General features: G+C 41.3%; 1 protein-coding gene across 1 annotated transcript in view; it reads right to left on the bottom strand.

Moving 5' to 3' along the window:
• Positions 1-25,475, bottom strand: part of LOC142075014 (WD repeat-containing protein 70-like) — a 314,944-nt gene that overhangs the window by 5,550 nt on the left and 283,919 nt on the right. The window contains 5 exon segments of the mRNA XM_075136005.1: positions 5,632-5,794; positions 6,180-6,296; positions 9,124-9,203; positions 13,053-13,153; positions 24,406-24,559. Of these exon segments, the coding sequence (XP_074992106.1) occupies positions 5,632-5,794; positions 6,180-6,296; positions 9,124-9,203; positions 13,053-13,153; positions 24,406-24,559 (615 nt within the window).

Consider the following 25,475-nt stretch of genomic DNA (forward strand, 5'->3'; position numbering starts at 1 on the left):
GCGTACGCCCGTCCAAGCCATGAGTAGCCAGCTTCTCCAGGAGAATGCTATGGGAAACCGTGTCAAAGGCTTTACTGAAGTCCAGGTAAACAACATCCACAGCCTTTCCCTCATCCACTAAGCGGGTCACCTTGTCATAGAAGGAGATCAGGCTAGTCAAGCAGGACCTGCCTTTCATAAACCCATGCTGACTGGGCCTGATCGCCTGGTTGTCCTGTACATGCTGTGTGATGGCACTCAAGATGATCTGCTCCATAATCTTCCCCGGCACCGAGGTCAGGCTGACAGGCCTGTAGTTCCCCGGGTCCTCCTTTTGGCCCTTCTTGTAGATGGGTGTCACATTTGCTAGCCTCCAGTCACCTGGGACCTCCCCAGTTAGCCAGGACTGCTGATAAATGATGGAAAGTGGCTTGGTGAGCACTTCTGCCAGCTCCCTCAGTACCCTTGGGTGGATCCCATCCGGCCCCATACACTTGTGTGTGTCTAAGTGGTGTAGCAGATCGCTAACCATTTCCCCTTGGATTATGGGGACTTCATTCTGCTCCCCGTCCCTGTCTTCCAGCTCAGGGGGCTGGGTACCCCAAGAACAACTGGTCTTACCATTAAAGACTGAGGCAAAGAAGGCATTAAGTACCTCAGCCTTTTCCTCATCCTTTGTCACTGTGTTTCCCCCCACATCCAATAAAGGATGGAGATTCTCCTTAGCCCTCCTTTTGTCACTAATGTATTTATAGAAACTTTTTTTATTATCTTTTATGGCAGGAGCCAGATTAAGTTCTGGTTGGGCTTTGGCCCTTCTAATTTTCTCCCTGCATAGCCTCACGACATCTTTGTAGTCCTCCTGAGTTGCCTGCTCCTCCTTCCAAAGGTCATAAATTCTCTTTTTTTCCTGAGTTCCAGCCAAAGTTCTCTGTTCAGCCAGGCCGGTCTTCTTCCCCGCCGGCTCATCTTTCAGCACATAGGGATGGCCTGTTCCTGTGCCTTTAAGATTTCCTTCTTGAAGAAAGTCCTTCCTGGACTCCTTTGCCCTTCAGGACTGCCTCCCAAGGGACTCTGTCAACCAGGCCCCTAAACAGGCCAAAGTCTGCCCTCCGGAAGTCCAAGGTAGCAGTTCTGCTGACCCCCCTCCTTACTTCTCCAAGAATCAAAAACTCTATCATTTCATGATCGCTATGCCCAAGACGGCCTCCAACCATCACATCACCCACAAGTCCTTCTCTGTTCGCAAACAACAGGTCTAGTGGGGTGCCTTCCCTAGTTGGCTCACTCACCAGCTGTGTCAGGAAGTTATCTTTCACACACTCCAGGAACCTCCTAGATTCTTTCCTCTCCGCTGTATTGTATTTCCAGCAGACATCTGGTAAGTTGAAGTCCCCCATGAGAACAAGGGCTAGTGATCGTGAGACTTCTCCCAGCTGCTTATAGAATATTTCATCTGCCTCTTCATCCTGGTTCGGTGGTCTATAACAGACTCCCACCATATCTGCCTTGTTGGCCTTTCCCCTGATTCTTACCCATAAACACTCAACCCTATCATCACCATCATTAAGCTCTAGACAATCAAAACACTCCCTAACATACAGGGCTACCCCACCGCCTCTCCTTCCTTGCCTATCCCTTCTGAAGAGCTTATAGCAATCCATTGCAGCACTCCAATCGTGAGACTCATCCCACCATGTTTCCGTGATGGCAACTATATCATAGTTTTGCAGCTGCACAATGGCTTCCAGCTCCTCCTGTTTGTTGCCCATGCTGCATGCATCGGTGTAGATGCACTTCAGTTGGGCCATTGATCCCACCACTGTTTTGGGGGGAGAAACCCTAATTCCTACGTGACCATTCTCAGGCACTTCCGTGGTTTCTAACACATCCATAACCCTTGCGTCTTTGCTGCCACATGGATCTCCATCCCCTACCTCCACTGAGACCTCGCTAGCATACCGTCCCTCAAACATTGGCATGCCGCCCCCAGGATTATCTCTAGCAAGCCTTGTTTTATCCCTTTCCCCCTTCAAATCTAGTTTAAAGCTCTTTCAATGAGCCCTGCTAACTCCTGTGCAAAGATCCTTTTCCCCCTTTGAGACAGGTGTACCCCATCTGTCGTCAGCGGGCCTGGTGTCATGTAAACCGACCTGTGAACAAAAACCCCAAAATTCTGCCGGTGACACCAGGCTCGGAGCCAGGTATTGATCTGCTGGGTCTTCCTGTTTCTTCCCTCATCATTCTCTGCAACTGGAAGGATAGAGGAGAACACTACTTGTGCTCCTGATCCCTTAACCAGTCATCCCAAGGCCCTGAAGTCTCTCTTGATTGCCCTCGGACTTCTTGTTACAACTTCATCGCTGCCTACCTGAAAAATCAATAACGGATAGTAATCCGAGGGCCGTACCAGGGTAGGAATCTTTCTCTTCACATCTTTAACCCGGGCCCCAGGGAGGCAGCAGACTTCCCTAAGAAGTGGGTCCAGTCTGCATATTGGACTTCTGTTCCCTTCAGAAGGGAGTCTCCTATGACAATGACCCATCTTTTTTTCTTTATGGAAGCAGTTTTGACACAGGGCATAGGCTGACTTAACCTTGGCGACACCTCCAAGCTAGATGAACCATTGTCCTCATTATTGTTTGGTTCCACTTGCAGAGCCTCATACCTATTATTCAAGGGCACCTGGGAAGGTGGGGTAGTCACAGAGGAGATGCGCCTGCTGCGCCGGGCAGGAACTTGTCACCATTGCCCCCTATCCCTTAAGTCACTGTGTTCAGCCAAGGCAGAGAAAGGATAGGCAATCCTCCGTATCACACGTCCTGTCTGCCTGTTGGGCCTGTCTCAGGGAAGGTAGGGTGCGATTCCAGTAATCTATCTCTCAGACTCCCTGATACTCCTCAACCTACTCACCTCCTCCCGGAGCTCTGTCACTAAGTGCAGGAGTTCCTCTACCTGGGCACACCTCCCACAGGTGTGCTCACTACTGCTGTCCGATACTGGCATAAGAGTAGGGCACACCCTGCAGCCTGACACCTGGGTGGCAGCATGTTCCCACCAGAGCTCTCTCTGGGAAGCTGGGTCAGTCGTGGTGGGTGCAGAGCTTAGAGAGGCCATGGCTTTAGGCTGGGTGGATACCATTGCTCCCTGGTCGAGCTGGCAGAGCTTCAGTGTCCTCCCGCGCAAACTGCCACGCCACACCCTGGTCCCTAGCACTGCCTAAGGGCTTCTTTTATACATGTGGGGGGGGCTTGGCCACCGTTGCTCCTGGCCCCACCCAGGTCTCATCAGCCGCTGTCACGCGAGCTGCGGGCTCCTGAGGGGTCTCTCAGCTAATTAATATATTAATAATTAATTTATTAATAATAATAGTTTTAAAATTATCTTTGCATAGGGTACATCTTAAAGTCAAGTTTTTAAAGCAAGGATAACAGCAGTTTCACTGGGATGAGATTTATCAACTGACAAAACCATCAAGGCAGCATGCTGCAGGCTGCAGTCCAACTCCCCCACATACATATCACCGTCTGGTGTGTAAGTTAATAGCAATCTAGACTTGCATCCTCCCCACTTCTCAGTCAGCTCTCTTCTTCCCCTGCAGCTACATCTTTTAACAAGAAACCGTAATGAGATCTGCCCACCTGACACAGTAAGCCTTCTGTAGTACAGCTATGTTTTAAAACTTTCATGTCTACTACATTGCAGGTGTCAGGGATGAAAATTAATATACAATCAACGAAGTTACTGAGCCAAAAATATACTGAGGTATCTATCTACCTGATGGAATGTGCGATCGTATTTACTTTTGAGAATGGATAGTTGCATCTCTCAAATAAGACCAGGTACCTACTGTCCTGGTTTCGGCTGGGATAGGGTTAAATTTCTTCCTAGTGCTGTGTTTTGGATTTAGTATGAGGAGAATGGTGATAACACACTGATGTTTTCAGTTGTTGCTAAGTGCCCTCCTAGTCCAAGGACAGCTCCCGTGCCTACTGACTGAGCTAGGTACACAAGATGGGAGGGAACATAATCAGGACAGCCAGCCCAGCTGGCCAATGGGGTATTCCATACCATGTGACGTCATGCTCAGTATATGAAGGGTAGGCGTGATCCAGGAAGTACCGATCGCTACTTGGTTATTGGTCAGCGCGAGTGGTGAGCAATTGCATTGTGCATCACTCATTTTGTATATTCTATCATTATCATTATTATTTTCCCTTTTTCTGTTCTATTAAACTGTCTTTATCTCAACCCACGAGTTTTTCTCACTCTTACCCTTCCGATTCTCTCCCCGTCCCGCTGGGGGTGGGGGGGAGTGAGTGAGCGGCTGCGTGGTATTTGGCTGCCTGCCAGGTTAAACCACGACACCTACACATTCAAAGTAAATTTAATCTCTAGCAAACATGAACCCTCAATTAAAAATCAATATTTAGCATATTCATTACAACAACTGTTACAGAATCAGGCTTTCAAATATTTCTTCTTTGATACCAAGGATGATATTGTATAATGCATTGATTTGATGTACTTTACAACAATGCCGTACTTATTAATTACCCAGTCAAAGCCAGGCTCAGTCACTGATGTTCTCAAGCTGCTTTGGAACAGCTGTTCAGTTATCTTTGTGAACATGTGGGTCAAGTCAGAAAACAAGTGTCACCACTAGAAACAGCTATGATTCTTAATATACTTTGAGTTTCTGGAAAGAAAATACAGTAAAAGTAAAGTACTAATGAAAGTACAGCCTAGGAGATAAAACACTGGGCTGCAAACAAGAAAAACCAGTTTGTTATTGGCTCTGCCTGTTCTGTGCAGACTATTTCATCTCTTCACAACCTTTTCCTTATGCATTTTGAAATTTTGAAATTTTGAAATTTTGAAATTTTGAAATTTTGAATTGTATTTATTCTTAGAAAATAATAAAAAAAAATTGGTAGAAAGCATTAAAGAAGCATATTGCACAATTTTCATTGTAACACATGCGCACAAATGCCACACTCATACATACAATTTAAACTGAGAAAGTTACCATCTGTGGGATTACCAAGATTTTACTACCATAATCTTGATGAGGCTGTTTAATTTATGTAAAAACAACTGAACACTTATTTCTTTATGTTGAATTTTTGGTAGGAGATTTTATCGGTGCAATTTTTAGTATTTCTATACCTGTAAGACCAAGTTAATTCAAGCAGGTACTTGGGTCCTTATGTAGCAAAAATTCAAATAAAAACTTATGACATACGAGAAATAATATAAAATATGCTGTCATAACACCAATCTTGAACTAGAGGACATATTGGAAAACTTATCATCCCAGTCTGTCAATGGCACAGTACCTTATTAAAAGGTATATTACAATTTCAGACATTGATTTGGAGAAGATTCTAAATTCTAATGAACTTAGGAAGATTTAAAATAATTTTCTAGCACTGACAGGTACATTTTAAAAATGGAGATGTCAAATTTCAACAATTTAACCTCCTGGAAACACTTATCTTCTTATAAGAGTATGACATATTCTTGGTTTACACATTCGTGGCAGCAATCCAGAAAAGGCAAAGTATACCATTAAAAATGTGTGTCTTCTATTTTTACCAAACTCCCATTGGCCTCCAAAAATATTACCTGTACTTTTAATTGTTTCCTTACTTAGTATATGTCGGAGCAACCCAGTATGGATTCTCCTCTGCTTCCTTTGCATGACATAAAATAGCCTCTCGAGGGTTGCTATCATCTGTCTTATCCAGTGCAATATTCTTGACTATATATGATGACAAGGTATCTCCGTGAGTTCCAACATGGCCACCGTGACCTGTAGCAAAAAAAAGAAGAAAAAGAAAAAGAGAGTATTTTAGAGAAAAATATTTAAGGAATAAACAGAGAAATGTTGTATTGTGTCTGTAACAGTGATCTGATACAAAGAAGCTATTTAATGCTATAGGAAGAGTCTAATTTAGAGCTGCATTCACATAAGTGTTTTACTGATTATATAACTTAAAGTAAGTCATTGCGATTATTAATTTATTCTAGGCAAGCACTCCAATCAAAGACCAACGTCTTACAGTGCTGGACGCTGCCCACACACATAGTAGAGTCACCACCCAAAAAAGTTTGAATGCAAATCTGAACGAGTGTAGAACCCAAGCATGATGGTCCCTTTGGCATATGACAGTCTGAAATGATTATGCCTAGATTACCTGGTCCTGCTACTGGAGGTTCAGGTTTGTGAGACTTCATGGGGTCCAGCCTATCCTTTTCCAGTTGTTTCCTGGTGCTTCGCTGTCGTGGTTCACAGAATATCGGAAGTGCATGGGCTGAAGAGTCACAGTTTGGAGAAAAAGAAATGTTAGAAATTCCATTATCTTTTTAAGGTTTTAATTACAAGGGCGAAGACTGGGATTCTTCCATGCAATGGGAAAGGTGGCAGAAGCAAGCAGACTCCCAGTTCTTCTGTATCCAAGCAGTGGTTTACTGAGGTGTATTTTAGAGGGCTTCTTCCTGCTGAATTTTTCAAAGATGAAAGCAGTCAGATTTCCAGGGTTCCTTCAGGCAGCAGTCTTTCATCTGAAATACTGTTTGCACAGTTTATGCATATTTAATTTATTGCTCTGTCATTCAGTTCTCAGCATTAGCATTGTGACCAACCGGTTGCTCTTTTCTGAACTTTCCATTTTTCTACAGCTTTCTAATACTCTAACAGCGAGATAAAACCATAGATGCATTCTTGGATCTGAGACAGAGAGGAATCCCCTCAATGATCCAAAAATATGATGTTTCTGCATATGAAGTCATAACCATGTTTTCCTTAAATTATGAGATTAACCAAGGTTGGAATAATAGCCATAACTGAGACAATTTGGCTAAATTATCAGGATTTAAAACTTCTGTTTACTCATAAAACTGCTACAGTATCTTCAATCACAGTAATTTATCTATGTGCTGTTTCTGTCTGCTCAGACAAGAGACACATTTCTCAGCAACAGAGAAACACCATGTTAAGGGACACAGTTTTCTTGTGGTGAGGTTTAGCTCTCACATTCAGGTCTGCTAATTGCTGCTGTTTTCCAAAATGTGGGAAATTGTGTTAGGGTCAAAAGATCCAACAAAGACAAAAAACAACCAAACAAATCTTAAATTTAGGGGTACCAGCTCTATACTGAATAAAAAACAGAAGGCAACATCCAGGGAACTATCAGTTTGATTTTTCCATCTTATTTCTGGAAGCCTGCTCAATTTATTAGACTGAGTGAAGTCATAGCCATGTGACACAGCAGTAGAAATTGGGAATAAATGTTTAGGTTTTATTTTTGCAGATTTCATGAATTATGAAATGCCTGGGACAATTTGCTAGCAAGCACTAAGCTTGATTTGTTTGCATAGAGCATCTGAGGTGACTAATGCACAGATCCAAGCTTTTGCCCTTTGTGGAATCAAGGTTGCCCAAGGGAAACCCAAGCTGCGCATTCCTATGTTTTGAAAGTAACACCTAATCCCTCAAACAATATTCCTGCATTGTAAGTAGCCATTACAGGCAATCCTGAGATTAAAGAGCAGCTAGAAGTCTGAAGGAAAAAAAAAAAAAAAGAGAAGGAGAAGAAGGAAAAAGGGGTTGCTTCACTTTGGAAAGGACTTCTGAGATCTTCAGTTCTTTCCAGTTCTACCTGTAAGCTTAAAAGACAGACATATAACCTCTGAAAAGTTTTCAAAATATGCAATAAACTTAAAAATTTGTAAAGCAAATCCTTACAACATTTTTCTGCATTGCTTTATATGGAAGTATCCTTATTTAGTTTCAAAATTATGTGGAAGAAACAGTTAAACAGCTAAAACTCAGTGATAAAATTCTGAAACTTTGCATAATTGGGACCTAAATCTTTGAATGGCATTTATCAATGCCATTGGATACACAAGTTCCATTGGATTTTAAGAAGAAAGTTTTTTAAAAAAATTACAAAAGCTCTTTACAGTATAAACATTAAGGACAGTGCACACAAAGTTTTTAGATAATAGACCATGTGCTGATATAGCCAAGGCTATAGTAAGGATGGAGTGAGATAAATATCCCTGATCTTTATAGCTGCTACTTTACCCACTGCTACCCAAAAACTGGAGCTGCACATCTACAGCAGTGAGGTAAGTAGGAGACAGCTGTGGCTGTACCTGAGATGGGAACCCAGAACCAAAGTGCCTTGATATGGGTCTGGTTACCAAGACTGCCCAGACTTTCTCATTCTAAACTTGCTTTTTTTTTTATTATGCTGCCAAACAACTTCTTTGTTCTACAGAAATGGTTTTAGCTATTTTTAAGACCAAGACTACTGGAAAACAGAGCTAAATCCAAACACTGTGGAACTGGAAAAGGAAGAAGAGAAGCAGGATAGCACAACTGTGTGACAGCTCCTACTTCACATGAGGAAACATTACACAGGGCAATGCTAATGGGGAGGGTCAAAATCTCTCAGTCGATTCCCTCATCCCCTTGTAAAATTTGCCCTTGGGAAAAGGCAGGTCACTAAACATTTTATAGTAACAACGATAACTATTTCTTATGCATCAACGAGTCTTAATATGAACATGAGGTCTTATACAAGTATAACCCTGAGGCTGGAGAGATATTTAAGCTATTTAAACCCCCATATATCTCTGGGCAAGTTCTAAATCTTGAAAAATCACTTGGAATTTGTTCAAGATCTATCACTAACATCTCTGATTTTGCCACTGGTATTGTTGATGTTCCCAAGTAGCAAAAAGCTTCCTAAACCCATCTATACTCACCAATTTAGTTATGCAAACCTGAAGATTTAAGAAAGGAAAAAGAGAATATTGGAGCTTAATTTAAAAAAAAAAAATACTTATAAGAGGACAGCCCAACTTTTTTAAGGCAGTTGTCCTTTCAGGTGCATCAGAATCTAGAAACCAACCATTATTAACAACTACAGAGCATACAGAATATATACCTTTCTGGTTGTGCAAGGCTATAAACAAACTTGTATGAAGCACTAACATCTCACACCAATGCTCAATACTTAATGAAAGATTGCAACTTTTTAGAGGGGAAAATATAAAGCTAAATGATCTGCAAATAATACACCTGAGAAAGAGCTAAGGATGCTGCTATAAAGATATGTTTAAATTCCTTACATGTTATAATGTAATCCTGCATAAGAGTCTCTGCTTGTCTTTCTCTCCATTTTGTTTTGACCACGCGTAATTTTGCTCCCCTAGGAGGAAACACAGCAGTTCAGTTGGTCTGTTTATATCAAAGAGAAACCATTTTTTATTCAAGACATAGTCTCAATTAAATTATGTAGTACTTTAAATATTCACGAATGTGTGTATCTTTGCCTGTCCATGCACATGTGAAGGAGGGTAGAGAGGTTAGTGTTTCTGTTATAGAGCAGTTTATATGACATGCGGAAATAAGGGTGGAAGATTCATTTCACACTTCATTTGTCCACAGTACTTGTAGCGTGCACATTGAAAATGCTCCCCTCCAAACATGGGCAATGATTTGCTCCTAGTACTCTTCCTAAGCAGCAGAGGTGGCAGTTATCTAACCAGAGGTGTCTGTAACACTGCAGTGGGAAAGCCTGCATAAGCCTGGCCGCAGCAAGACTGATTTAAGCTGGTGGTATTTTCCTTCTCATGATAAGTACCAGGAAACAAACTGGGTGAAAAATGGAGCTAGGGCTCTTGTGGTCTGTGCCTAGGAGACTCAGGCAGTCGTCTGGAGAGGGATCCAAACAACGATGACAAACCACTCTCTTGTTCTCTAAATTGACGAAGACCAGAAAAATAAAATTTATTTCTGACAATCTTATAAACCAGAGTTTATCTTCACATCCAAGTGTCCAGGTCACAGTAAGTATCCAGAAACTGTGAACTGTAACACAGTATGTTTTTGGATGCCAGTGAAACAAAGATGAGGGCATATAAGGGAAGAACATCTTATTCATACCACTCAGTATAGATGAAGTGTACATTTTCCCCCTGCTGATAGGAAGGAAGCATGCCCCAGTTCTCCAGCCAATCCAGATGGTAAAAGCAAACGAATTGCAAAAGAAGTATTTATAGACTAGTTAAGTTCTCTTAATTATAGGCTGACAAGTCACCTTCTGATGAATCACTACCACCTTTCCATTAGATGTACAGGCAAAATCCACACATGATAGGAGAGGGTGGGTGAGAAGACAAGCAGAAAGATGGGAATGTGCTTCCTTGCCTTGCCCACTCTCAAAATTGGGTCTTCCAGCATTACTTCACAGACACTGAAGTTTAAGCTAATGCTTCTAATCAAGATTTTTCATAGAATCATAGAATAGTTTGGGTTGGAAGGGACCTTTAAAGGTCATCTAGTCGAACCCTCCTGCCGTGGGCAGGGACATCTTCAACTAGATCAGGTTGTTCAGAGACCCGTCCAACCTGACCTTGAATGTTTCCAGGGATGGGGCATCTACCACCTCTCTGGGCAACCTGTTCCAGTGTTTCACCACCCTCATCGTAAAAAATTTCTTCCTTATATCTAGGCTGAATCTGCCCTCTTTTAGTTTAAAACCATTCCCCCTTGTCCTGTCGCAACAGGCCCTGCTAAAAAGTCTGTCCCCATCTTTCTTATAAGCCCCCTTTAAGTACTGAAAGGCTGCAATAAGGTCTCCCCGAAGCCTTCTCTTCTCCAGGCTGAACAACCCCAACTCTCCCAGCCTTTCCTCATAGGAGAGGCGTTCCAGCCCCTTGATCATTTTTGTGGCCCTCCTCTGGACCCGCTCCAACAGGTCCATGTCTTTCTTGTGCTGAGGGCTCCAGAGCTGGACGCAGTACTCCAGGTGGGGTCTCACCAGAACAGAGTAGAAGGGCAGAATCACCTCCCTTGACCTGCTGGCCACGCTTCTTTTGATGCAGCCCAGGATACGGCTGGCCTTCTGGGCTACGAGCGCACATTGTCAGCTCATGTCCAGCTTTTCGTCCACCAGTACCCCCAAGTCCTTCTCGGCAGGGCTGCTCTCAATCCCTTCATCCCCCAGCCTGTATTGATACCAGGGGTTGCCCCAACCCAGGTGCAGGACCCTGCACTTGGCCTTGTTGAACCTCATGAGGTTCACACAGGCCCACTTCTCGAGCTTGTCCAGGTCCCTCTGGATGGCATCCCTGTCTCTCAGGCGTGTCAACCGCACCACTCAGCTTGGTGTCGTCTGCAAACTTGCTGAGGGTGCACTCGATCCCACTGTCTATGTCATTGATGAAGATATTAAACAGTACTGGTCCCAAGTACTCTTCGCTGGGTAAAAAACTGGCTGGACGGCCGAGCCCAGAGAGTTGTGGTGAACGGAGTTAAATCCAGTTGGCGGCCGGTCACGAGCGGTGTTCCCCAGGGCTCAGTTTTGGGGCCGGTCCTGTTCAATATCTTCATCAATGATCTGGACGAGGGGATCGAGTGCTCCCTCAGTAAGTTTGCAGACGACACCAAGTTGGGCGGGAGTGTTGATCTGCTGGAGGGTAGGAAGGCTCTGCAGAGGGACCTGGACAGGCTGGATCGATGGGCCGAGGCCAACTGTATGAGATTCAACAAGGCCAAGTGCCGGGTCCTGCACTTCGGCCACAACAACCCCAGGCAACGCTACAGGCTTGGGGAAGAGTGGCTGGAAAGCTGCCCGGAGGAAAAGGACCTGGGGGTACTGGTTGACAGCCGGCTGAACATGAGCCGGCAGTGTGCTCAGGTGGCCAAGAAGGCCAACGGCATCCTGGCCTGTATCAGAAATAGTGTGGCCAGCAGGAATAGGGAGGTGATCGTGCCCCTGTACTCGGCACTGGTGAGGCCGCACCTCGAATACTGTGTTCAGTTTTGGGCCCCTCACTACAAGAAGGACATGGAGGTGCTGGAGCGCGTCCAGAGGAGGGCAACGAAGCTGGTGAAGGGCCTGGAGCACAAGTCTTATGAGGAGCGGCTGAGGGAACTGGGGTTGTTTAGCCTGGAGAAGAGGAGGCTGAGGGGAGACCTCATCGCGCTCTACAACTACCTGAAAGGAGGGTGTAGCGAGGTGGGTGTTGGTCTCTTCTCCCAAGTAACTAGCGATAGGACAAGAGGAAATGGCCTCAAGTTGCGCCAAGGGAGGTTTAGATTGAACATTAGGAAAAATTTCTTTACTGAAAGAGTGGTGAGGCCTTGGAACAGGCTGCCCAGGGAAGTGGTGGAGTCACCATCCCTGGAGGTATTTAAAAGACGTGTAGATGAGGCCCTTAGGGACATGGTGTAGTGGGCATGGTGGTGTTGGGTTGACGGTTGGACACGATGATCTTAGAGGTCTTTTCCAACCTGTATGATTCTATGATTCTATGATTCTATGATTCAATACAGACCCCTGAGGGACACCACTTGTCACCAATCTCCATCTGGACATTGAGCTGTTGACCACTACCCTCTGGATGCGACCATCCAGCCAATTCCTCATCCACCGGACAGTCCACCCATCAAATCCATACCTCTCCAGTTTAGAGAGAAGGATGTTGTGGGGGACCGTGTCAAAGGCCTTACAGAGGTCCAGATAGATGACATCTGTAGCTCTTCCCATGTCCACTGATGTAGTCTCTCCATCATAGAAGGCCACTAGGCTGGTCAGGCAGGACTTTCCTTTGTTGTAGCCATGCTGGCTGTCTCAAATCACCTCCCTGTCCTCCATTTTTACTTCAGAAAAAAAAAAAAGACATCAAAAAATATGACTAAATAAAATAAATATCCTTTCAATAACACCATATCAACAACCTTCAAGAGATCAGATGAAAGGTTGGTTATTCTTACTGTAGATTTCATGCAATTCAAAAACGAAAGTGTTTGCAAATTCAGGTAGAACTGCCAGCATACAGCACCATGAAAAGCCCAGAGGAAAGTGCACTGCTTTTCAAAAACAAACTGGTTTTGGTGTTTTTTTTTTCTTTCTACTGTAACTAAATAAGTAAAACTGCAAAATAAATGTTACTAAACCATTTTTTCTCATTTCTTAGTATAATCGTAGAATCACAGAATCAGGCTAAATTTGAGAAAAAAATCATGTTCTTAATTAATCATGATTACGTACCTCTGGCTTTTGACAGGATCATAGTACACTTTTGCCAAACCATTTCCTGTACCAACCATAATCTGGTTCAGCTTGAGATGCCAAAGGCAATGCACAACACTCTGAAATAAAGCAACATATTGATAATTAGTTGGTCATTCATCTAGATCTTAGAATTAATATTCATATTGTCAAATAGCGGATCAAAGTCACACTGTAGTAGGAACGAGCTTGAATACGTGAATGAATATGTGAATACATGAATGAATAAAAGTTTCTCTCCAGAGCAGAATACAATGTAAAAGGAGTGACAACACATGGATGTAGGCAGAGGAGGAAGTACAATTTGGTGGCAGTGTGATAACCAGTGGTTTCCATAGGCTAACTGCTCCAGGGTCTTTGTGGGCATAATGGAAATAGAAAGTTAAAGGGGGATTTGAAGGAGAACAATGAGGTGCTTCAGATATAGCAATGCAGGCCTTCATGACTTTTGCATTTTTCTTTTTAATTCTTAATTCTTCCACCCTGCTCTTTTCTTTATCTGTTTTCCCCTTCTGACACTAAAGCTTTCTCACACAGCGCTGACCTTTCACTTGCTGACTGCAGAAATGTAAGAGTAGCTGATTTTCACTCTTGGTTCTTTCTTCCCTAGAATGCTCAGAAGAACTTGGTATTTGAAGCCAATGTCTCACAGCTCTGTCACCTTTCTGGTCAGCACAGAAACTCATTTTCAGACATTAAGAGTATTGTTCTTTTATAAACACAGCATAGTTCTCCATGTGACTGATTGCTGTATTCAGTCTGAATCAGCAGGCCAACACAGAAACTCTGTAAGACTTGAGCTTCAGCAATCTGCCACAAAGGACAACACATCTTAATACAAACAGAAAAACTGTATGTGCATCTGACTAACTGGGGGTGGGGGGGGGGGAATGTATCTACTTTTGAGAAATAGTAAATCTTTAAAAGGATACTGTGCAAGACTGAAGACAGGTCTTGACAGTGTTTGTGTTACCTATGTAATAAATGTATCCAGAGCTAGCAGCATGCATCATCATGTTAATATTTCACTGAAAAATGCTCATTTTTCTAGCCCTTTTTTTTTTCTCCAATCTTACCACTTCTCCTTTCTCAAAAAACAGGAAAAGACTCTTCTCAAAGTGAATTAATGATTCAATATTCAACCACTAACATCCATCTATCATTAAAGTATCTCTGTGTGTGTGTATATATATCTTTTTTTTACATAATATAGCACAGGAAATTCACAAAATAGGAACCACTAATGTCTTAACAAGAGAAATACAGCAAAGCTAAAATATAATTAGGGGTGCAAGTGAAATATAGCCCTATAACTTGGGAGATGAGAACCATCTAATCTGGAAGAGAACGGTTATGTATCAGCTCTAGGGACTCCTGAATCACTTCCCATTTCGTGTTCCTTACTATCTCTGGTTTGGTCCATATCCCATGTTTTTGAATCTTACGAGGCATATAACACACAAAAAAAAGAAAAAAATCTGAAGCCCATTCAGTCATCATGAATTAGAACTTCATTTTACTACAAGATGATGGATGAGTCTTCAGAGCTGTTTTTCTGCTTTGTGTTCTTGTTTAAGAAGAAAAATTGAGTGAGATGAGTTTACATGAATCAACTGATCATTCTTTACAAGGTTCCTCTATAAAACATCCTGTCCACTGCATAGATATACATACAACATTATGCATACCTACTTACAGGTACAAATACAGCTGGTTTATTTATTATGAGACAACTAAAGGGCAACAATCTTTTTACATGTAACTCTGAAGTACAAAGTAAAATTCTGGTAATGCAGTATCTCCATGATCCCTGCCACAAGCTACCAAAATAATCAATACAGAGTTGCTAATAAGTTGTTTGATTTAAATAAGAGATTCTTACATACTGTTACGTAGTGCTATTACTCAAAATGCTACGGTAACTCTAAAACACACAAAGCTAATAACAAGTATTGAGGGTCAAAGGTGGGTGGTCTTTTATTAATATTTATTGCACATGTTTGGCCAGCCTTTTTAAACTTTGTAGTTAATATGGTTCTCCACTTTCTACTGTCAAGAAAATGTATTTTATAGCATGATACTGGATACCAGCCAACAAAAACAAAGCCTGAGACAGTGTGGCTCAGTGCTGATGGGGATTGCTAAGTTTCTAACTTGTCAAACATGCACAGCACACTTAAAACCACCATGGCACATGCTCCAGAGCAAGCATAAGAACTGCCATAAAATGCAGCACTATAAATCTTCTGAAACCGTAAAATGTCCCCAGAATATAATTTGTTAAAAACTAAACAAATACAAGCTCTGAACATACAAGTAATTTTATTAAGCCAGTGGCATATAAACCTACTTTATAAGAAATAATAAAAACTACTTATGCAGATTTTCAGATTATTTTAGAAATGGGCAATACTTTAAATAGAGCAAAATACTGAATTCCTGAACTAAATCCTAATAATTTTTTCCCAATCACATAATCCCAAAGAAGTAAAAATTCTAAATAACTATACAACAAAGGGATCATTGTAGACTAGGCCTTAACATTGGGAGTGAGGGGAGGAAGGGGAATCTTTACCATACAAAAATAATTCTTAAGAAGAGCATTTATCCTTTGATGCCCCTAACTTTCCTACTGTTTACACTTAGAATAACTCAGGTAGACATCTTTATCACTGGAAATGCTAAACATCAAATTGCAGGTTACAGCAGGTCCTGCCTCCCAGCTCTCCAGGCAAATAAGCATGTCAATAGCAGGAAAAGAAGCATTTCCCTGGCCTGGCCTACCTATGCACATAGGTAGATACCCACCCACTGATACTGGATTTTACACAATCACAGAACGATTGTGGTTGGAAGAGGGCTCTGGAGATCATCTAATTCAGCACCCCTACTCCGAGCAGGGTCAACTACTACAGGTAGCTCTGGACATTGTCCAGTTTGGTTTTGAATATTTCCAAGGATGGAGACTCTACAGCCTTTCTGGGCAACCTGTTCCAATGTTTGACCACCCCCACCATAAAAAAAAGCAACCAACATTTTCTTATGTTTAAGTGGAATTTCCTGTAATTCATTTTGTGCCTATTGCTTCTTGTCCTGTCACTGGGCACCACTGAGCTTTGCTTCATCTGCTTGCCCCCCTGCCCCCCTCAAGTATTTATACATAAGACCCCCCATGAGCCTTCTCTTCTCCAGGGTGAACAATCCCAGTTCTCTCAGCCTTTCCTTCTGTGTCAGATACTCCAAGCCTTTAATCATCTTTGCAGTCCTTCACTGGACTCACTCTAAAATGCTTGTATCTCTCTTGTACTGGGGAGCTCAGAACTAGACCCAGCACTACAGATGTGTCTCAACAGGGCTGAGTAGAGGGGAATAATTGCCTCCCTCGACCAGCTGGAAGCACTCTTTTGCCTGATGCAAATGCTTCTTGCTGCTACTTTCTGTTTCTCTGAGATAGAAAGGGGATTTGCCACATTCCACAATGACTTTTTAAGAATAACTTGAGTGCACCCTCAGCAAGTTTGTGGATGACACCAAGCTGAGTGGTGTGGTTGATACTCTAGAGGGAAGGGATGCCATCCAGAGGGACCTGGACAGGCTAGAGAGGTGGGCCTGTGCAAACCTCATGAAGTTCAGGAAGGCCAAGTACAAGGTCCTGCACCTGGGTCGGGGCAATCCCAAACATGGATACAGGCTGGGCAATGAGTGGATTGAGAGCAGCCCTGCAGAGAAAGACTTGGGGGTATTGGTGGATGAAAAACTGAATATGAGCCAGCAATGTGCGCTCGCAGCCCAGAAAGCCAATCACATCCTGGGCTGCATCAAAAGAAGCGTGGACAGCAGGTTGAGGGAGTTGATTCTCCCCCTCTACTCTGCTCTTGTGAGACCCCACCTGGAGTACTGTGTTCAGCTCTGGGGCCCCCAGCGTAAGAAAGACATGGACCTGTTGGAGCGGGTCCAGAGGAGGGCCACGAAGATGATCAGGGGGGCTGGAGCACCTCCCCTATGAGGAAAGGCTGAGAGAGTTGGGGTTGTTTAGCCTAGAGAAGAGAAGGCTCTGGGGAGACCTTATAGCAGCCTTCCAGTACTTAAAGGGGGCCTACAGGAAAGATGGGGAGGGGCTCTTTCTCAGGGAGTGTAGTGATAGGACGGAGGGGTAACAGTTTTGAACTGAAAGAGGGTAGATTTAGATTAGATATTAGGAAGAAATTCTTTACTGTGAGGGTGGTGAGGCACTGGAACAGGTTGCCCAGAGAAGTTGTGGATGCCCCCTCCCTGGAAGTGTTCAAGGCCAGGTTGGATGGGGCTTTGAGCAACCTGATCTAGTGGAAGGTATCCCTGCCCATGGCAGGGGGGTTGGGACTAGATGATCTTTAAGGTCCCTTCCAACCCAAACCGTTCTATGATTCTGATTTTAAGGTTGCGCCCTGCAATGGAACCCAAAACGAACAAGGTGGTACTTAAGTTTTAATTGCCCCCTGAGACAAGAGCTCAGGCTGGAAGCAACAACCTCAGCAGTTAAAAGCAAACTGCAAGCTCTCGCTCCACTTACCAAGGTGGTTTCATGCTTTTTCAGAGAAGTAAAAGAGGAACAGGGAATTTAATTGCCTGACAGTGCTTTATGGAAACCTAGCACAAAAAACTTGACTAACCATTAGTACTGGTTGTATGGATATTCTGTTGATGACAGCCTCAAGACTCAGAAAATACAAAAACCAGAACAACAAAAAACTTCAGTTAACTAATTCTAGATTCAAACATTCAACACAGAAAGACTTAACCTGTTTCTTATAACATTTAAAGCTGAAACAAGACAAATCTATGTAGATTCTGAAATCCATAAAATTCCAGGTCATATCTCAGCTTTGCAAATGGAAAATAATGTCATCTTACAACAAATAAGAATGATAAAATGCAGAATGTATCATCACATAAACATCTTCAACATTTAAAAAAAGATTTCTGTAATGGCTGGATGTTTTGGACAGCATATCTTTGGAGCATGAAGTCCTGGAAGCCTGTCATAAAAATCCTGAAAATAATTTTATCCATGGAACTGATGTGGCCAGCTTCGTGACCATAAGATCTGAGAATACAGCACGCACTTACAAAAGACAATTGCTAGTAACGATTTAAAAGTTGTTTGGTACTTTTGCTGTTGCAAAAGTATTAAGTTCTTCAAATGAAATCAATCTGAAAAGCCTTTGGCAAGGTCTATTGCATATACAAACAGAGTAGCCTGCATTAGGAAATACTGGAAAAAGATTGTGAAAATATGTTTGTGAAGTCAGGCAGGGAGAATATTAAAGATGATAACAGAAAGAGAAACACTCCAAATTTACCTCCTTCATTGTCACTGTGAAAGAAGTTAGGACAGATTCAGTGGGTGGTATTGATAGTAGGCCTTTGCCATTATTTTCAGGTAACATTATCTTGCAATACTGACTTAAACTGAAAATCAACAAAAAATTATCTATACAATTTTAAAGACATCTTTTTTTGCAATCTGGATGAAAATGTTTATCTTCTTGAATAACTGCCTAATAAAATAAGAACAGATTACTGATTGTTCCTGAAACTAGCCATATCTTTTTCTAAAGTTGCTATACTATTATTTTAAATAGAAAATATGAATTATCCAAACAATACATATTTTTTACTTTATTTTTAAACTAAGCTTCAGACTCCCATTTCTTTTAAAATAAACTCCAGTTTTAGAAAATTTTATCTATAATAACTTAAAAGCTTAATAATATGTGGCAATCTTAAACCATAAAACTCATAAATACGTAGAAAGGTGGCAGGCAAAGGTGATGATATCGCTTTTCCCTCGTCTGCTATTCCACCTGCATTTCTTCTGAGACATGTGCTCATCTGTTGATGACAGACATCTGATGATCCTTTGCATTCTTTAGAAGAATGTGGTTTTAGATCTTCTCTAAAAGATAAGATTTCTGCAAGTGAATGCCTCTAAAACAAAGCAGTACAATTATATTAAGAAGGAATCAGTTGCCTGGTGAAGGGCAGCATCATTTCTGCAAGATCTTGGTTTTCCTGAAAGTAATTTTTTTTCAAACTGTTGCCTATATCATGGCACTATATGTTTGAAATATAGTGAGGTACCAGCATGAGGAGCAGTGTGAGCCTGAAGAGAAGATGACTAGGAATGAGTCTTTGATAAAATAAGGAATATCTAAGTGAACCTTTTCTACATGAAACTGGAAAAAGAAAACTCAGAAGAAGCCCGTACTCTTTCATATAACGAAACCCTAATTTTAGCAAAACAAATTGTCCATCTTAAACTTCAAGAATAAATTCCATTCATAACTGGTGCTTTAACTGAAACATTTATTTTCTGTAGGTTACTTTTTCAACTGGGCACGGAAAAGGGAATATCTCATGCTAAATTCCATTTTCCATACAGCATTCTGTGTGGGAACTATTCAACAGTTCACATAAGTTTTTTTTAAAGCTTTAGTATATACACTGTGTTATTGAGACTTTTAAAAAAGTACGGTAGTAGACTGATATATCTTTGAGACAAGATTCTTTCGGTGGTACTTCTATGTGTCTGCATTAAATCATAGTGACTGTCAGTACTTTTTATGTATACAAAGTAGATACATACAGACCAGCATCCTTATATGCAAATTATTCTAATTGTTTATACATGAATATCTGGAGTTTTTAATACAGGTTTAGGCACTTGAAATAATTGGCCTGATTTTTTTTTTATTTTTTTTTTCTCTAAGAAGTTCAGCAATGCTAGCCTATAGCCATGACACTATTCTCAGGTGTTATCTTTCACTCAGGAAGTAAGGCTTTCCCATCTTTTATTGTGTATACAGGTTTGTGGAGGTTTGGTTTTGTTTTGTGTGCCCCCCCCCCCCAAATTTCCTATAAGTCTGTTCATGGTGGAGTATAAGATTTTTTTTATATTTTTATTTTTTCCCTTCAGAACTTTCTGGCTCATCTCTTCAAATCCCTTTTCAGGCATTTTCTAGAAGTTTTTTTTTTATTTTATTATCACTTCACTTTCTTGTGCTGAAGACTGTCTTCCTTGTTGTGAAAGGGTTTCTGAATCTGGTGATTGTCTATCTTATGTATGTGGGATGACCCAGGTTTTTGTCCAATGGTTAAAAGCCATCCTCTGGTTAGAATCTAGGTTTTACCCATGGTCTGCCTAACTTGAAGTGCCTAATGGAGGTTAAATTGTATTCTAGGGGTTAAAACCTAAGCATGAATTCCATATGAGTTTTATCTTCTCATGAAAGCTTTATCAGTCATTTTAACATTTCCAGGTTGGGTTTAATTTTGAGTAATTCTAAAAATATTCTTGTTTTATTTCTTTTACAGTTTTTGACATCACTTTTCAACACTATCTCGTGTAGACGACTTAATTTTGGAGAGTTAGGCTCTTTACTTGACTTGCAAATTAGTTTAGCACATTGTCTAGCTAATCTTGTATTGATACTTGAAATCATAGGAGTAGATAACATTTTCACAAATGTGAAAAGAGAAGAAATCTTTTTGAAGGTAAATGAAAGGATTTTTAGTCAGTGAGATGCTTTCTGTTACTATCCTTTTTGCATATGGTGATTTGAACAGAACTATAATAGAGTTCTTCAAATAGAGGTTTAAAATAGGATTTTGACTAAAATTCCCATTTTAATAAACCTTTGATTTGAGGATAGCAAATTAAAGTAATGAGCATTAAGCATTCTTTCCTCAAAGTTCTGAGTAGCTTTAAGCAGCTAATTTTCTATATTAAACAGATGTTTTTGGTAGGGGTTTTTTTGAGCTTTTATGAATTTTTTTTTATTTTGTTTTTTAATCAACTTTCTACTTTTTTCTTTTCTTTTTTTCAGAAGACAAATTTAACCAAACAGCTTATATACGCACATGAACTGTCTTGAATAAACTAGCGCAAAATCTTAAACTGATGGATATTAAATGCCATTTCAGTATCTTGCTAGAAATATTATTTTTACTTTTTAGAAAAGTCTAGAATACAATTTTCTTCATAGAAATGAAACATATCCAAATTCTGCAATGAGATAATTAGAGAACAAACACTGTAAACCAACTTTTCCCTGCTGTCTTCAGTGGTTTAGTCAGATTATGTAATTTCCATTTCCATTCCCCTTCCAAAATACTCAGACATTGTACAAGGTAGTGAAAATTCAAAAACAAAACATAGCTGATGGATTTTAGGAAGAAACTAACTGAATTAATTTTTTTACTTTAGTAGTATTTTATATTTTGGTGACACCTGAAGAACTGTAGAAAAAAATAAAAAAAAAAAAGCTTGAACAGTCTTAATTTTTTTTTATTTATTTTTTATTTTTTCTATGTAGGTTTCTACTTTAGGGTTGGATCCTTCAGGTGCCCATTTGATAACTGGTGGATATGACTATGATGTTAAATTTTGGGATTTTGCTGGAATGGATGCCTCTCTCCAAGCTTTTCGGTTGCTCCAGCCTTGTGTATGGTAGGCATAAAGAATTCCTTTTTCTAAGCTAAGACGGTGCCTATTTTAGGCTCCTAACAGAATGCACAAAAACCTTGTAAGATAGCTTGTTTGAAAGGCTTTTATATCCCATTATACTTTTTGTGGTAAATGGAATGTGAACCCAAGAACTTGTCTGCTTATGTCTTTTCATGCTGTCATGGTTTAACCCCAGCCAGCAACTAAGCACCACACAGCCGCTCGCTCACTCCCCCCACAGTGGGATGGGGGAGAGAATCGAAAGAGTAAAAGTGAGAAAACTCGTGGGTTGAGATAAAGACAGTTTAATAGGGAAAGCAAAAGCCGCGTGCGCAAGCAAAGCAAAACAAGGAATTCATTCACTACTTCCCATCGGCAGGCAGGTGCCCAGCCATCTCCAGGAAAGCAGGGCTCCACCACGCGTAACGGTTACTTGGGAAGACAAACGTCATCACTCCGAACGTCCCCTACTTCCTTCTTCTTCCCCCAGCTTTATATGCTGAGCACGACGTCATATGGTATGGGATATCCCTTTGGTCCGTTGGGGTCAGTTGTCCCGGCTGTGTCCCCTCCCACCTTCTTGTGCACCCCCAGCCTACTCGCTGGTGGGGTGGTGTGAGAGGCAGAAAAGGCCTTGACTCTGTGTGAGCACTGCTCAGCAGTAACTAAAACATCCCTGTATTATCAACACTGTTTCCAGCACAAATCCAAAACATAGCCCCATACTAGCTACTATGAACAAAATTGACTCTACCCCAGCCAAAACCAGCACACATGCTTTTTCCAATGACTTGCATATTTTCCCCTTTTAGAAAGCTACAGGTGAATTTGCAGATGGAATTCTTAATAGCATATCAGCAAATAGATTATAAACCTCTCAAAGAGACAGGTTAACTTTCATAATAGCAATTGAATTTAATAGAATACACTTTCCATGTGTACTCTGCTTATATAAAATTAATGAGGAACAGAAGAAAGTTAAAACATTTGATCCCTTTGTGGAGAGCCTCTGTAGTTGCTGCCAGCATTTTGAGGGGGGAATCTAATTTTCATTAAATCCTCTGTTTCTGGAAGCACTGGTCCTTTGCATTGCACTGCTAATCAAATAACTACATAGTGTGCATTAAAAAAGTATAGGTCTATTGTCTTTAAAAAAAAAAAGCTATATATTTATGACGTGGATGAGGGGATTGAGTGCACCCTCAGTAAGTTTGCAGATGACACCAAGTTGGGCGGGAGTGTTGATCTGCTTGAGGGTAGAAAGGCTCTACAGAGGGATCTGGACAGGCTGGATCGATGGGCCGAGGCCAATTGTATGAGATTCAACAAGGCTAAGTGCTGAGTCCTGCACTTGGGTCACAACAACCCCATGCAACGCTATAGGCTTGGGGAAGAGTGGCTGGAAAGCTGTCCAGCAGAACCTCGGGACCTTCCAGAAGTTTACAATAGAAAGAAAATCTCTATTATTTTTAAGTAAACAAGAACTAAAGCAGATGTTACTATTTGATTGTTTTATATACATATCATTAGCCAAAAGATATAGTCATCTGACAAGAAGAGCTTTAGGCAAAACAGTATTTAGCCTAGTTATTTCACAATATACTTTACAAGCAATAAATAAATCAACTTTATCATCAGTTTAAGCAGTAGATTTTATAATTACTTTCTAGGCTCTTAAGCTATTTAAAAAACTGACCTGAATTTAAATCATCTATGTAAACAGAATCCTTGTCTCATATAGTTTGTGGAAATAAGAAGGCAAAGTGGTCAAAACCCAATCAACACTTGTTAAAATACTTCAAAACTATGAATCAGCCCTTCTCCATTTGCATTTTTAACTACCATTAAAAATGTACACATTGTTGCTTATTAGTCTTTTACACTCATGGCATGCAAGTAACAATAATAACAACCTCCAACCCCTGCCTTGAAAGGGGTAAATTGTATCAGCAAAGGATGGAGGGTAAAAGAAAGCAAGAAACTAGATCAGATCAATAGTTTCTAATTTTTTTTTGGTTGGTTGGACAAGGGTATGGGGGAAGCTTACAATTTTTACAAGATACACTTTTAAAGAGATGAATTTGTCGTAGCGTCATATAAATGTTAGTTGGAAGAGACCTCTTGGGTTCACCTAGGTCAACCTCCTGCTCAAAGCCAGATTATAGCCAACACCAGATCAGGTCAGCCATGGCTTTGTCTAGCTGGGTCTTGAAAACCTCCATGGATGGAGGTCCCACAACTTCCATGGGTAACCTGTTCCTGTGCTGCAATACCAACCTATTGAAAAATTTCTATAGTGACAGACTTCTATAGCATTTGGCTACACCTGCATTTTAACTCATCTCCAGTACCTGTAGGCTATTATTAGATTGCCCTCTACTCTCCACCAGACTAAAAAAGCCCAGATCCCTCAACCTCTCTTCATAGCACATATGCCTGAGACCCTTGTCTACCTTGGAAGGCCTCTACCAGACCTCTTCCAGTTTCTCCAAACTGTTTTCTCTTCTTCAGTTCATCTTGAACTGAAGGGCTCAAAACTAGTCACAGTATTTCAGACATGAAACACACAGCACTGATCTGCTGGTCATGTGCTTCTTAATTTAGCCTAGTTTACAGTTTGTCTCATTTGTAATGCAAGCACACTGTTAGGTCACATTCAGCCTGGCATCCGCTGTAACCTGTGGTCCTTGTCAAGCCAGTTAGTTCTCAGCATGTATCAATATATGGGACTATCCCATCCCAGAGACAGGGCTTTGCACTCTTATTGAACCTTATGAGGTTTCTCGTTAAGAGCAAAAATATACTATATTTTCAGTCTTATGGCATTCAATTCATTTTTTGCTTTACCTTTGTGTTTGTCATATCCACAATGTATCGGTCTCCTTTTATGCATTCCGTTACTGGGAAACCATCTCTGTCAAGAACTTTTCCCTGAGAGTTACCAGAGATGACGAGAATGACATCTCCTGTGCTGCTATACTGTAAAGATTTGATTTGGTGACTAAAAAAGTGTCCTGGTTTCGGCTGGGATAGGGTTAAATTTCTTCCTAGTGCTGTGTTTTGGATTTAGTATGAGGAGAATGGTGATAATGCACTGATTTTTCAGTTGTTGCTAAGTGCCCTCCTAGTCCAAGGACAGCTCCCGTGCCTACTGACTGAGCTAGGTACACAAGATGGGAGGGAACATAATCAGGACAGCCAGCCCAGCTGGCTAATGGGGTATTCCATACCATGTGACGTCATGCTCAGTATATGAACGGTAGGCGTGATCCAGGAAGTGCCGATCACTACTTGGTTATCGGTCAGCGCGGGTGGTGAGCAATTGCATTGTGCATCACTCATTTTGTATATTCTATCATTATTATTATTATTTTCCCTTTTTTCTGTTCTATTAAACTGTCTTTATCTCAACCCACGAGTTTTTCTCACTCCTACCCTTCCGATTCTCTCCCCGTCCCACTGGGGGGGTGGGGGGAGTGAGTGAGCGGCTGCGTGGTATTTGGCTGCCTGCCAGGTTAAACCACGACAGTCCTTTTTGGCACCCAACGTGGGGCTCAAAGGGTTGAGATAACGATACATCTGACCCGAACGGGTTAAAACAAATTTGTTATAAGCATTCATTATATCAGTTTAGTACTCGATGTACACAATGTTGGTTTATTTGCTCTCAGAGTTGTTGGATCTGTTTTTGGAGTTGTGGTATATAGCACCTTACTGGCTGTCTATACTGCTGATTATCAGTTTGTATGTGGGGTTGGTCATCTCTGGGAAATGGATTAAGGTCATTGCTTTGCTATACTGTGTGACCTGGCTTTATGTTATGATAAAATTATTGGTCACGAGCCTGTACTCAGCACTGCCATCATTCCTGTTCTTCGGGAGCTATCTTTTGGAAACTATTAATAATTACACTTCTT

This window comes from Calonectris borealis, chromosome W (genome assembly GCF_964195595.1).
Source record: "Calonectris borealis chromosome W, bCalBor7.hap1.2, whole genome shotgun sequence".
NCBI lineage: Eukaryota > Metazoa > Chordata > Aves > Procellariiformes > Procellariidae > Calonectris > Calonectris borealis.